Raw genomic sequence first — 12,954 nt, 5'->3', positions numbered from 1 at the left:
TCATCACTGTCAAACACACACAAACACACACACAAACACATAGTCATTGCCAGGTCAGGACATCTGATGTGATGCTATGTAACCTAAATGGTGCACTGTACGTCTGTGCGCGCGCATGTTTGTGTGTGTGTGTGTTTGTGCTTGTATTTGTTGCCTCTTGAGGACCTCTCCTGGCATAAACACTGACCTTGTCAGGACCAGTAGTCCTGTAGAGACCCGTAACCTGGTCCTAATGAGGTGAAACCTGATTTGTGATGAACTAGTTTAGTTTTAGGTCTTAGATTTTAAGTGTGTTTAGGTTAAGGTTATGGTTAGGTATTAACTGGTTATGGTTAATGTCAGGGGTGATGCTAATGAATGAAAGTCAAAGCAGTGTCTCGAGAAGAACAGCTGTGTGTGTGTGTGTGTGTGTGTGTGTGTGTGTGTGTGTGTGTGTTTGTGTGTGTTTGTGTGTCAGCAGGAGTATGGACATATACTGACTAGCTTTCCCCGGCCGTGGTCTCTGAAGAAGCCGCTGTGCAGTCAGCAGGTCCTCGGTCTTCACGGCCTGGAGCAGCTCCTGGTCCTTCCCCATGTCCCCTCCGTCCCACCGCAGTCCGCTCGCTCCCGCTCTCGTCCTCTGAGCGCCCCTCTCTCCTCTGTTAATCCGCTGCTACATCCTGCCGCCGCTCCCGGCCTCCTGCTGGAGCTGAGGCGCGGAGGGAGGAAGGGATGGATGGATGGATGATAGATGGATGGATGCCGGGACCGTGGGATGCTCGGATCCGTCCAGGAGTCCAGCTCCGACCCCTCTCTGCCTGCCTCTCCTCCGCAGACCGGGCCACAGATCAGCGACCTGTCCACGCTCTCTCTAACCAGATGCAAGAACACGCGCGACAGATTACACAGATGGTCTCCGCGTGACGGTCTCACCGGGTCTACGTGGGTCTACGTGCGTCCTGCGCGTGGAGAACGATGGAGCTCGAGCGCCCTCCTGGATGATGGGTCAAATCCGCACCGCTGAAATCTCACGAGTTCTTCATCCGAGTGCCGCCGCGGACCAACGTGCGTGCGCGCGCGCACACACACACGCACACACATACAGAGTCACAGAGTCACATGCGATGGTTGGCATTACATAAACACGAGCAGTTTGCGCGCTCGCTTACTCCAGTTGTTGTAATCCCAGGGCGCGTGCGTGTGCGCGCTCGTGCGGGCGCATAAGTCAAGAGAGGTCGTTTGTCAGAACAGTGACAACGTGGCCACTGTGTCGCGTGCAAGAGGTGAACACAGCACGAGACAGTGCGAGCCCATGACACTGTGGATAAATCTAACTTAATCTGAGTTAATCTACACTTTATTGTGATTTGTTTATTGTCTCATTGGAAATATAATTTTACTTTGATTCATCTTGTTTTGTTTTGTTTATGTAAAATGACCTCTGTGTCTCTTAACGTCAGCATCTGGTTAATGAGACAGATAATTTAAGGACAGGAGGGTGTGAGTGAGTGTCCCTGATGCAGGGCTAATTAAAACTAAAGGGGCCACTACCAGTAAGATTTAGGACAGGAAGTAGAACAAATGACGAGAGACTATTTTTTAATAAAGGAAGTGTGTGAGAGTGTGTACATGTCTTAAATAGGCTGTGTGTGGACCAGTTGTCAAACAAACCTATCGTTGTGAGGACATTTTCTCTGGCCCACACACATTTAACAGGCTTTTTGAGGACTAAGACCTGGTTTTAGGGTTAGGGTTTGAATTAAGTGTAGGTTAAGGGTTAAGCACCTCGGAATCTGTACGATTGGAGACTCCGAGTTTGTTGTTTTCACACTTTTGCACTTTAGTGAAACAAACCGAACCTTTTGAATAACGTGTTCCCCTCCTCGCCTGAGGGGGGCGCTGCATCAAGAATTACTGAAGGAGAAGACGAGACAAACAATGAACAAGAAAACCCGCTTGTCTGTTAGTTAATGCAGAGCAACTTTTGTTTCTGCCACATAAGAGCAAAACATGGAGCTGCATCCAATCCTATTCTATCGTTCTAAACGCATGTATTATAGTTGTGTTTACCCACAATGCATTTGGTTCACTTGAAGCAAACTGAGACCTCTGTTTTAGGCGGACCAGAGTTTGCTTCTTTGATGCGCATCACAGTTCAGTTGTGCATTCACACCTACCCAAACAAAGCGGACTTTTTGAGCAAACAAACTAGGGTTGGATTAAGAAGGGCTGGTGTGAACGCTCCCTTAGTTGTGAAGGTTAAGGTAAGGGGCTAGGGAACACATTAAGTCTATGTAAAGTATGCAAAACCAGCGTGTGTGTGTGTGTGAGAAATTCTGGTCACCACAACTTTAAAGGGCTTTTTCAGGGCCAAGACCTGGTTTTAGGGTAAGGGTTAAAGTTAGGGGCTAGGGAATGTCTATGATGTGTCCTCACTAAGAGATAAAAACAAGTTTGTGCGTGAGACAAATTCACTCAAATGAACCCCCACTTTGGTTTTAGTTCCAAAAAAAGAATGAATGAAATGTGTTAACATTTAAAAAGTTGCGCACTACAGCTTTAAAAGAAGCCTCTTATATGCACATGCATAGGTGAGGGCCTTGCTTTAGTCTGGCGTTGACATGTTTCTACAACATTTGTCTTCACATTTCTGTCACTGAGTGGAACAGACAGTAAAGGCCCTGGTGCACTGTCGATTGTATGTGTAACATCCCGAGTAGTCTATTGTTCTGTTTCCTGTTTTATTTTGAAATAATTACCGTTGCCTCTCGTGTCTGCTTCCTGTAAAGTTTCCCTCCTCTGTGATTACCTGCGCTGCCCTGATAGGTTTCACCTGTGTATTGTTATCCCTGCACCTGTGTATTTAACCTGCGTGTTTCCTGTGTCTGTTGCCACTTTGTCTTCTCTGCTGACCAGTAAATGTCCTTGTCCGATTTAAGATCAGTTACCTTAGCTTTCTGACCTCTTTTGTTTTTTGTTGCCTTGTGCTTTTTGGAAACCTGTTCTGTTCAAGACCAGTAAAAGGTGCTTTTCTCCTCAAACTGAGACCGTTGTTTAAGTCCACATCCAGTGTTTGTTTAGCCTTAAATATATATACTAATTTACACTGCAAAGCAAAGAATCTTTATTTGTCATTATACGACAACAACTGGTATTGCACAATGAAATGTCGAGGTCAGATGGAGGGTTGATCAGAGAACGCTGCCACAAGGGACCAACCTGACCGAATGTAAATAACATTCTAACATGTTTTGCTGTAACATGCTCTATTTTCCACATGTCAAATGCCAATTAATTAATTAAGATTAACTAATAACAATAAATATATATGCATTCATTAGAGGAAATTGTATTTTACTGGCATCATCCATGATTTATTCATTATTTTGGCCAGGACATCCTTGAAAAAGAGGTTATTAATCTCAACGGATATTTCCTGGATAAATAAAGGTTTAATAAAATTATTATTACTGTTATTAAGTGCTTCCCTAATAAAAAAATAACAGATGGTGTTCCAGAAGCCACTCGAATTAACTTAATTTTCCTTCTTTAAAAGTATTTCACTTGTTCATTTATCAACACTCTGTAGGTGGCGGTGGCGCCACCTGCCATTGAAACAGTAGAACACTGAAGTACTGTTCCAATTTCAATGATCGTATCTGATCTGGAACAGACGAGGAAGATCGACTCCACCCGGGATGAGGCACAAATTGCAGGTTTTTCCACAGTCCTTTAAAATAAAACTCCCCAAACGAGAGCCGAGGGACAAAAAAGTATTTTTCAAGCTGTGCCGAATGAGGGTACACATGAGGGTGTTCAGAAACAATGACATAATTTAGCTTGAACTGTTGAAGAGCCGCATCATCTGTTATTCATGTTGCTTCTTCAGCCTCCTGTATACGTCACAAAGTAACGCAGGCTTCGCTGAAACTGTATCCTGTGTGAACAGTCAAAAGGAAAATCACACGTGCCACATACTTACTGTAAACTATACCACTCTGTCCATTTATTATGTGCAAATAAACATGTTTTTAACAATATTTTAAACTTTACATAGTACCACATACAGCTCTGTCCACCCGTGCTTTTATATACAGTGCGGGTACGCGCGAACATAGTTTTTGACTTGAAGACTCAGTCCAGGGGAGTTGCTTATGTCCTCTGCGCCATGTGTGCGAACAGACGCCCTCCTGCACGCCTGCTTTAGGCTCTCCGGGCGCTGCCGGCGGTAGGGCACAGTCAGCTTACAGGATGAGGATGTGTAATAGGTGAGAAGGGTGAAGAATGAGGGGAAATTCCTATGGCTGCCATGCAGGCTGAAGAGCAGGTTGTTGAGCTGGACGCGGACACTGGTCGGGCCGTCCTCGCTTTGGTAGCTCAGGGTGAAGAAAACATTGGGCTGGCAGCTGTCTCTGCAAGAACACACCACCACACTGTCAGTTTGTGCACGTTTACTCGTCTTACTGCACTTTTTAACAGTGTAAAAAAAACAGAAGAGGTTTTTTAAAGGCTGTCTAGGGCAGACATGTCAAGGCCTGAGATACAATAATATCCAGCCCGCAAAATAATTGTTTATGTCTATTTTAATGGGCCGGTGGTAAATAGCACACACACACCATTCATAATTACAAATCCCATAATATGCTGGTCTAGCTCTGTGCATTATGGTCTACCAACTCCTAATGACACACTCAATGGTCAGCACTTATTTGTTTCTGTTTTTGTTTTCAGTTTGTTCATATTTGAAATGTTCTCATTTAGGTAAAGTTAATAAAAAATATTTAAAATCTGTATTTATTTTACTGAGAAACAATGCTGTGGTCTGGCTGTTTAAATTCATATTTCTGATCTTGGACTGGTCAACACCCCTGGTCTAGAGACAATAACTAGGTCTCTATTAAACCATATTTTAACCAACTTTCCAAAGATTTACTAAAAGAAAATGCACATTTATGTATTCATGTTTAATCTATCACTGAGATAAGCAGCAGCGATAAAAGCAAAAGTCCGTGCTAACATAGAAAAGTAACGAGAACCAGTTTTGACGAATTTTACAAAATCTTTTTGATTTTTCAAGACTTTTTAAACATTTTCTGTGATTCCATTCCAGGTGTTTTTATGTGAAAACCAAAAAATATGCTGATTAAAAAACACACGTTAAGTCTGTCGTAACTTTGACATCCAACAATGTCCATTCTTATAAACAGTTCTGATATATGTATGCAGTGATGTATTCAAACGTTTCACATCAAATCATCAAAGTGTGAAATTCTTCCTTAGTGTTTCACGGATGAAAAAGATCAACTCTCTGGAGGCACAGACAGTGCAGCATGTAGAGTCTGCGTTTGTGCTTATTCTTTAAAATGAAAGTAAAACAAAACAAACAAATCCAACTCATGTAACTCAGTAAACAACAGACACACCGTTCACAACGTTAAAAGAAATACTGATTTTGCATTCCCACTACTGAAATAGTTCAACTTTAAAAGACTTGGTTTATTCAATTGACTTGTTTTATAACCACATTAATGTGGAAATCCCCCTCTTTAGAACATCTGGCACAAAGAGTTGACTTTACCACGTAACAGTAGTCGCAGTGATTAGGGCTCGGCCATATATGGCTGAAAGGGGAAGTCGATATCGCAGTATCACAAATAAATGTCACATCATTCAAAAATAGATTCGGAGTAAAACAGTTTATCGTCGTTTTAAACGTCTTTATGGGCAAAAAAAAATAGCGAAACTTGTCACAAATCTGGGACACTGAAAAGTCTATTGTAATATTATTATTATTATCGTTGTTATTATTATTATTATTATAATAATAAGAATAATAATAATAATAATAAATAGATTTCATAAGTTGAGAATTATCGTTATTGTCCGGCTCTAGTGGCGTGTGACATGAACATGGCGAGGAGTTACCTGATGAGGAAGGTGCCCAGTAATGTCTGTGAGAGTATTTTGTGCGCCTCCTCCATGCTCATCGGTCCCCAGTAGTAACCGCTGTGCTGGAGCTGCTGGTAAGTGCTCTTCACCAGTTCATACTCGGCGGGACTGCTGAACGGACGGAGGTGTGTGGGTAACTGCTCGCTGTCACCTGCGGTCACCGGCTACAGAAGAGAAGGTGAAAGAGGAGGAGGAGGAGGAGGAGGAGGGTCAACATGTGCACAGTTCATGAGCCAGTTCTCTGTGTTGGGAAAAACCTGAAAGCATCATAGCTCAGGCATGCGGCGGCTTTTTACTGCAGCGACACAGTAAACAACACAGTCCTGACAAAAGAGCTCTTTATCCTCGTCACACACACCTTTGGCTCAACACCTTTAAACAATCACAACCTGAGGCATACATGACAATGTACCGCTTGTTCTGTGCCTTCCACTCAATGAGTTCAAAGCAAGCAACCTTCTCTGTGTCCGTTACCGATTCCAATATCATAAACTCCAGTATCTGCAGTCATTGTAGACCATGTATGAACGTATGAAGCTGTGAACGACACATTAGTCATTTCAAAGACCTCATTCTTCAACTGTGTAACAAATGTTGTTCTCTCCAAAAAGAAGAAATAGTGTATTTACATTTTTACAGTCTGTGCATAGTGAAGCATGTGATACATAGGATTATTGGATTGTATCGGATTCTACATTTTTTATCTGTCCGATATCTGATCCAGTGACTGTGACCTGTATCGGACTGATACTGACCGATACCGATTCCAATCCCTACTTATAGTTAACAAATGAACAAAAACTCAAACTGGAAAATCATTTTGGTTAAATAATAAAAATAAGAACTAGAGTTTTAAAAACCAACGATAACTAACTGAAACTAACTGGATTGTGTGTTTAGAAAACTAACTAGTGAAAATGTGCTTCGTTGTCATCTTTGTAAATTTATTGGGTTCATAAGAAGTGGATTTCATTTTGAAAGGTTGTATTCGAGACACCTTTTTGAATGTTGCACCTGGAAAATTATATTACATATTACAAAAAGCTAACACTAACACTAAAATTGATAAAACCCACTCTGCTCTTAGTAAAATGGTTTCAGTGTGCAAGTGTTGTATGTAACTTTAATTATGGGGTATTCTCCTTATTGTTTTCCTTGAAAATGCACATGTAGGGGTTGCTCTGCCTTTACACCATTGCTTCACACACAGATTTTAAAAATGTATAACAAGTATAATTTTAAGGAGCATTTCTAACAGCATGAACAGAGAGACTCTATTTTCATTTTCAAATGGTGGAACAAATTAGACTCTTGGACCTGCTTTTAAGTACTGTTTTGTTTATTTAGGGATGCACGATAGTATAGTTATGGGCAGATATTGGCTTTAAAATATATAATTGGATATCACTGTTACACACACACCGAGATCTGCTGATATGACCAACAACTATAACCGTAGACTAAATGAGCTGCTACCTCCTTGTCTTCTATGCTTGTGCCCTCGACAACTTACATTTCATTTTTGCAATAATTGCACAACGAAGAAAACATATATCTACATCTGCACTTTGGTCTTCAACGTTGTTTTTAAATGAGATTTATAAATGAATTGGACTGGATCTGCTGTGACATGAGTCAGGTAAATATTATGTTGATTTCACGACAGAAGAGACTGAATGACCTCTGCACATGGACCCAAACACTCCCGGTATATCGTCAAAAATTCCAATATTGTGGATTCTTGCTCAGACTTGGCCATGGGCTGTGCCCCATTTAAGTACTGTATAAGCAATTTCTTTAATTTCACCTTTTCTGTCTTTAAATTGAGAACTACTTTTACAATACTGTATAAAATACTGTCCAATAAACTAAATCTTTGTTCATTAATGTGATAAAAAAAATGCCATGTTTGTGAAGTGTTTGTGTCACTTTTTGTGTCATTTAACACATTCATTTGTTTACATGTGTAGTTCTTCTGTAGGTGTACTAATGATAATTAGTAAGAAATAATATCACTGTTATTTATGATGAATAATAATAATAATAATGACTAATGATGAATATAAGAAGTTCAAATTCTTCCGTCAGTACTTTTGGAACAATTGTGTTATTCGACCTTAACAACAGAAATGAAATACGACGGCTCCAACTTGACTAAATGAAATGCTGCTGTGTTCACTTGATACTGACCTGGTGCCAGGTGTCAGGTTGTTGCTCTAATCTGAGTTTCTTCCAGAGCAGAAAATCTAGCTGGCTCTCTGTCGGCTCTTTGCTGTCGGCGTTGACGTTGTCTGTGCTGCGTTCGGGGCCCGCGTGTTCCTCAGCGCGCTGACCTCTCCCCTGCGTCTCACCCGCCTGGCTCTGATTTTGGCTCTGCTGTGCTGTTTGATCAAGATTGTCTCTGACCATCCTACAAAGGAGAATCCTCCTCCACGCCTCTTGCACCATTCCCTTCACTGTCTAGCGGCAGATGCTCCATCGCCAACTCGTCTCGCTGCCTCTTCATCTGCCGCTCGGTCTCCTCTGTGACTCCATGTCAGTTTGAGGTTTTAATCTCGGGTGACAAACATGACCACAGAGCGCTGAGGGGAAGCAGGAGCTGAATCTGTTCAGAGAAAAGTCAACACAGTCAAACATCCTGTCCTTTATTTATTTAACCTTCATTTAACCAGGTAGATCCATTGCGAACCAGTTCTCATTCACAATGACGACCTGGGCCAGAGGCAGCAAAGACGACATAGGAACAGTTTGTGAAGGAGGAAATGGATATGAACGAGCTGAGTTTTAGTTTCTATTGTAACTGGTTTCCAGTCACTGAAATGAGAGATGGTCAAAAAGGGCGTGGCCTTTTGGGATGAGTAAATTACTGGAGCGTAAATTACAGAGAGCGGATAAACAGGGGCATTTGTCCATTATGGTTCTCTAAATAAAACTGATACCAATGAGGAAACAGGAGTGACGTCATGACCAGTTGATAAGAGAGTTACAGGGAACAGCCAGTTTATTCCAAAGAAGCTGTTCTGTGGATTACAGTACATCGCCATAATTAGTTTATTTTAGGGATGTCCCAAAATCACTCTTTTTGTGTCCAATACTGATATCAAAAACTTCTATCTACCGATACGGTTATATTATTCCAATGTAGTCCTTTAACGGAGTCATTTCAAAGACATCATTCTACAAATGAGTAAAAAAATATTGTTCTCCCCAAAATAAAGAAATAAACAGCCCAAACTTTTTTATTTACATTTTCACAGTCCGTGCCCGATATTCGATCCAGTGATTAAGACCTGATCGATACTGACTCCCATCCCTAATTCAGTTTATTTATCCCATTCATTCATTCATGGACAAAATAGAAAGTGCAATTTGAAATAACACAAAATGTCCACATTCTGCTTGAAAGGGAGCAGAAGAAGAAGGAATAGTAAATAGTAATAAATCATATAACAAAGAAGCAAGTATTACATGTTTTTAACCTGTCGTCTCAATTAGTGTCAAACTTAACTCACACAGTTCTTTATATTTCCTGTTTTTACTGTTTTTAGATACTGCTACATCAGTGTTAAGGGTAACTACACCCCCAGAGGGTGGAGTGAGGGAGAGTCGGAGGCAGAACACGGGGCGTGGACAAAGTCATAGCTACATACAAAGGGGGAGGGCATTGCAACTGCGATATGATTTGCGTTATCAGGTCATTCATTGGAAAAACATGTTTAAATGATGACTGTGTGGTATTTGTGCAGATCTGTGACTCTGCAGAATAACGTGTGTATAAATCAAGACAATAATTCATCTAAAATGATATTTTGACTTGCAGTAGGCTGTGGTGCGATTTCTACTTCGATGTATAATTTTAATACTTAACACTAAACTGTGTAGATTAATAATTGTAGATTAAAAATGAATAACATTAACTAGACACACACACACATCTACGCGGGTTTAGAGCTGCAACTATCGATTCTTTTCATAATCGATTCATCTGCCGATTATTTTCATGACTAATCAAGTAATCGTGATGTCTTGTTTTGGCCACCAACCCAAATAATTTAATGATTTCTTTGTTATGTGGAGCAAAGAAATGTAGAATTTATTCACATTTAAGAAGCTGAAACAATCAGAACTCTTGTATTAATCATGAAAAAAAGCTTCAAATCGATGAATCGATGATCAAAATAGTTTAGTAATCGATTCATCGCCTGGAAAAAGTGGTGTCAGTGTTTAGTTACACTTGACCGCTTGACTTATTCCCAGTCTAAGTCACATAATGAGTCACTGTCTCTAAATGCAACACATTATTCACCAGTTCAGTCTCCAGATGTGTCCGCCTGATGCTTAACAAGCGTCCACGGCCACAATTTAAACTCCAAAACTCACCGTCCAATTAAGACTGAAATGAATCAATATCATATATTGAATCACTGCAGCTGCACAGTAACTTCAGCAAGAATCGCAACAACACGCAGAGAATAGAAATAAAGTTGAACATGATCAACAAACAGAAGAAGCAAAAAAGGGAGAAAATGGATGAAATAAAAGCATGACAGTGAAACAAGAACAAGAAATACGTCCCTTATCCTACAATAGTGTAATTGTGTGTGCGTGTGCGTCTATGGTCATATGACTATAAATCATATCACTGGGAAGGGTGAGTGTAAGATTACAATGACGACAAACGAACACTTTCACTTTCTGATAAAAAGATTAAAAAAGAAGTTGTATTTAGTGTTCGACAAAGACCTTCGCTGTTTTCTCTTGTAAGGCACGTTCTACATTTTTAACATAATAAAGTGTTTTAGTTCAAAGTCTTCTTTCATTGTCTCACACCTGATGAAAAAGACGTTTTGGTTTCCATCCCGTCTGAGTGACTGTAAAAATGTTGCCTTCGCTTGTAACGTTGACCCTTAGGCTTTGATAATTTAGTGAAGATAAAGGTCTGTGTTAAACTGAGAGCAGTTTTCCGTGTGTTGTGTAAATTCTCTTTTGCACTGCTTTTGCAATTACTGTAGGGTGGGGGTGGCTCAGTGGTTAAGACTGGTACCCTGTGTGCAAAAGATTTCACGGTCGCAAGTTTAACGCCACCACTGGCATGTTGTACGCAATTCCCTTGTAAGTCGCTTTGGATGCTAAATGACGTGTAATGTAACACTAACAAATGCAGTCGGTTGCCTCTGATTTATACTGATTTGTTTTGACGTCGTCATCACTTGTATGGATAAAGCGTCACTGTATTTGAAAGAAAACGATGCCTTTAACGCCTTTTCTAGTATAAATTGTGCAGAAAAGCCACAACAGCACACACATAACAGTCGACTCTTTCACATCATACTGATGGTTTTAAATGAGATTTAAAGGACTAACTTAAGTGAAAAAAAAAAGAAAAGAAATGTGTGAATATTCAAACACTGTGGGCCAAAAAAGTGACAAATAATAATATAAACTTCTTGATCATAGAACATTTAAAGAAAGTGTTAAGTAAAGCAAAAACAACAGACAAAACAAAAGAATAGCAACACACTACATGTGTAATACGTGATAATGAGAAATAAACACTTTATCTTCCACTAAACAAATAAACAATAATAATAACAATGATGGTGATCTCTTGTTTCCCCCTCATTGTATAAATCTATTGTTTATAATACAATATCTCTGATGTAGCCATTCACTTCTTAATGTATTGTATTTATTATATGATGTAAAATTGTTCTTTTCTTTTATGTGGTTATTGCAAATGAGAAGTGGTTATCAGTTGAGTCACGGCGATAATGGGCTATAATAAACGAATCACTTATTTGTATTAACATGTTCATAACAAATAATCGGAATCTGAATAAACCTGACATTGAATTAAAAAAAAACGAGTTTTTTTATCCACTGACCGTGTTAAAGGCGACACACCCTATTTCAACATAACTGTAACATGTGCAGTAACGCAGGTGAAATAAAGCGGACTTACTTGCCACCGTGTCAGAGTCTGTGGTTGATGTGAAGTCGCACTGAAGCGACAGCTCGTCCTGAGCAGAAGCTTCTCTTTACTTTCACTTTTTCTCTCCACCGCAGGGGGCGGAGTCAGCGCGCCCGTTCATTTGTTTCGAAGAAGGGCAAACAAAAAAAAAGAAAAAAGGAAAAGATCGTGACTGGGTAGTGACAGGGGAGCGATAAGTGCGCGTGTTTGAGGTTTGAGTGTGCGCGCGCGTGTGAGCTGCTCTCAGCTGGGCTTTTGTTTTACTTTCTTTTTACTCCAGCGCCGATTCTGTGAAATCACGTGATCTGCCAGCAGTGTGTGTGCTGTGTTTCTATCTTTGTGAGGACCCGTTTTTTTTTTACAGTTGTACAATGCAGGCTTCAAACAACAGTTTTTTACAGAATAACATTTGAAAACTAATGTAATTGTTACAGCAGGGGCCTCTAAATTTGAAATTAAAATATCTTGGAAATCCATCGCAAAGTTGCAGTGAAACATATTCAGGATGACCACTGCACACGCTTTCAAAGTAAAAGTCTTTGTTTTTCATACACAGAGAACGTGATGATGAACAAAAACATGCAGAAATCAACTACAAATATAATAAATGTTAGAACTATTAAAACTATTTAATACAATCATAAATGTAAGGATATCTACAAGGGGGCTGCCTGTGGCACGCAGGCCGCAAGTTTGACACCCCTGAGTTTTAAGAGTTACTCGTCGCGTCACACAAATGTTGTAAACTCGTCTATACAATGGAACCAGATGACTATAGTAAAGTACAGTAAAGCTATGCTCACGCACACTTCATCAGGGCTGCGTTCACATTACCGGGCACATTGGTGAAATCTGATTTTCATTTTCAAATCGACTGAACGGGAGAGTGTGCACACGCTCCTCCACTGCGGCTCTGCTGGTGCAGGTCAACAACCACAAAGATTGTACTCACACGTGTCACATGGCCACAGATCAGGTATTTATCTGTTGTTTGAATAAAAAAAGAGTCCCTTCAGACGGGTAATGTATGCACTTTCTCCTCCATTCTGCTTCCA

The 12,954-nt window shown here is 40.3% G+C and overlaps 2 protein-coding genes across 2 annotated transcripts in view; both read right to left on the bottom strand.

Moving 5' to 3' along the window:
- LOC122771695 (caskin-2-like) overlaps window positions 1-1,127 on the bottom strand; it is a 37,733-nt gene extending 36,606 nt beyond the window's left edge. The window contains 1 exon segment of the mRNA XM_044029406.1: window positions 481-1,127. Within this exon segment, the coding sequence (XP_043885341.1) occupies window positions 481-574 (94 nt within the window). The 5' untranslated portion in view covers window positions 575-1,127.
- Window positions 1,128-3,331: 2,204 nt separating this feature from the next.
- Window positions 3,332-12,032, bottom strand: LOC122770478 (suppressor of cytokine signaling 1-like). The gene is made up of 4 exons (XM_044027350.1): window positions 11,891-12,032; window positions 8,119-8,533; window positions 5,905-6,092; window positions 3,332-4,391 (listed from the first exon to the last, which is right to left on the bottom strand). Exons 2-4 carry the CDS (start codon window positions 8,374-8,376, stop codon window positions 4,067-4,069), a joined length of 771 nt encoding a protein of 256 aa, XP_043883285.1. The 5' UTR covers window positions 8,377-8,533; window positions 11,891-12,032; the 3' UTR covers window positions 3,332-4,066.
- Window positions 12,033-12,954: the final 922 nt, after the last annotated feature.

The sequence above is a fragment of the Solea senegalensis genome, linkage group LG6 (genome assembly GCF_019176455.1).
Source record: "Solea senegalensis isolate Sse05_10M linkage group LG6, IFAPA_SoseM_1, whole genome shotgun sequence".
Lineage (NCBI taxonomy): Eukaryota > Metazoa > Chordata > Actinopteri > Pleuronectiformes > Soleidae > Solea > Solea senegalensis.
The sequence above is the reverse complement of the archived record's forward strand: the minus strand, read 5'-3'. Positions and strand labels throughout refer to the sequence as shown.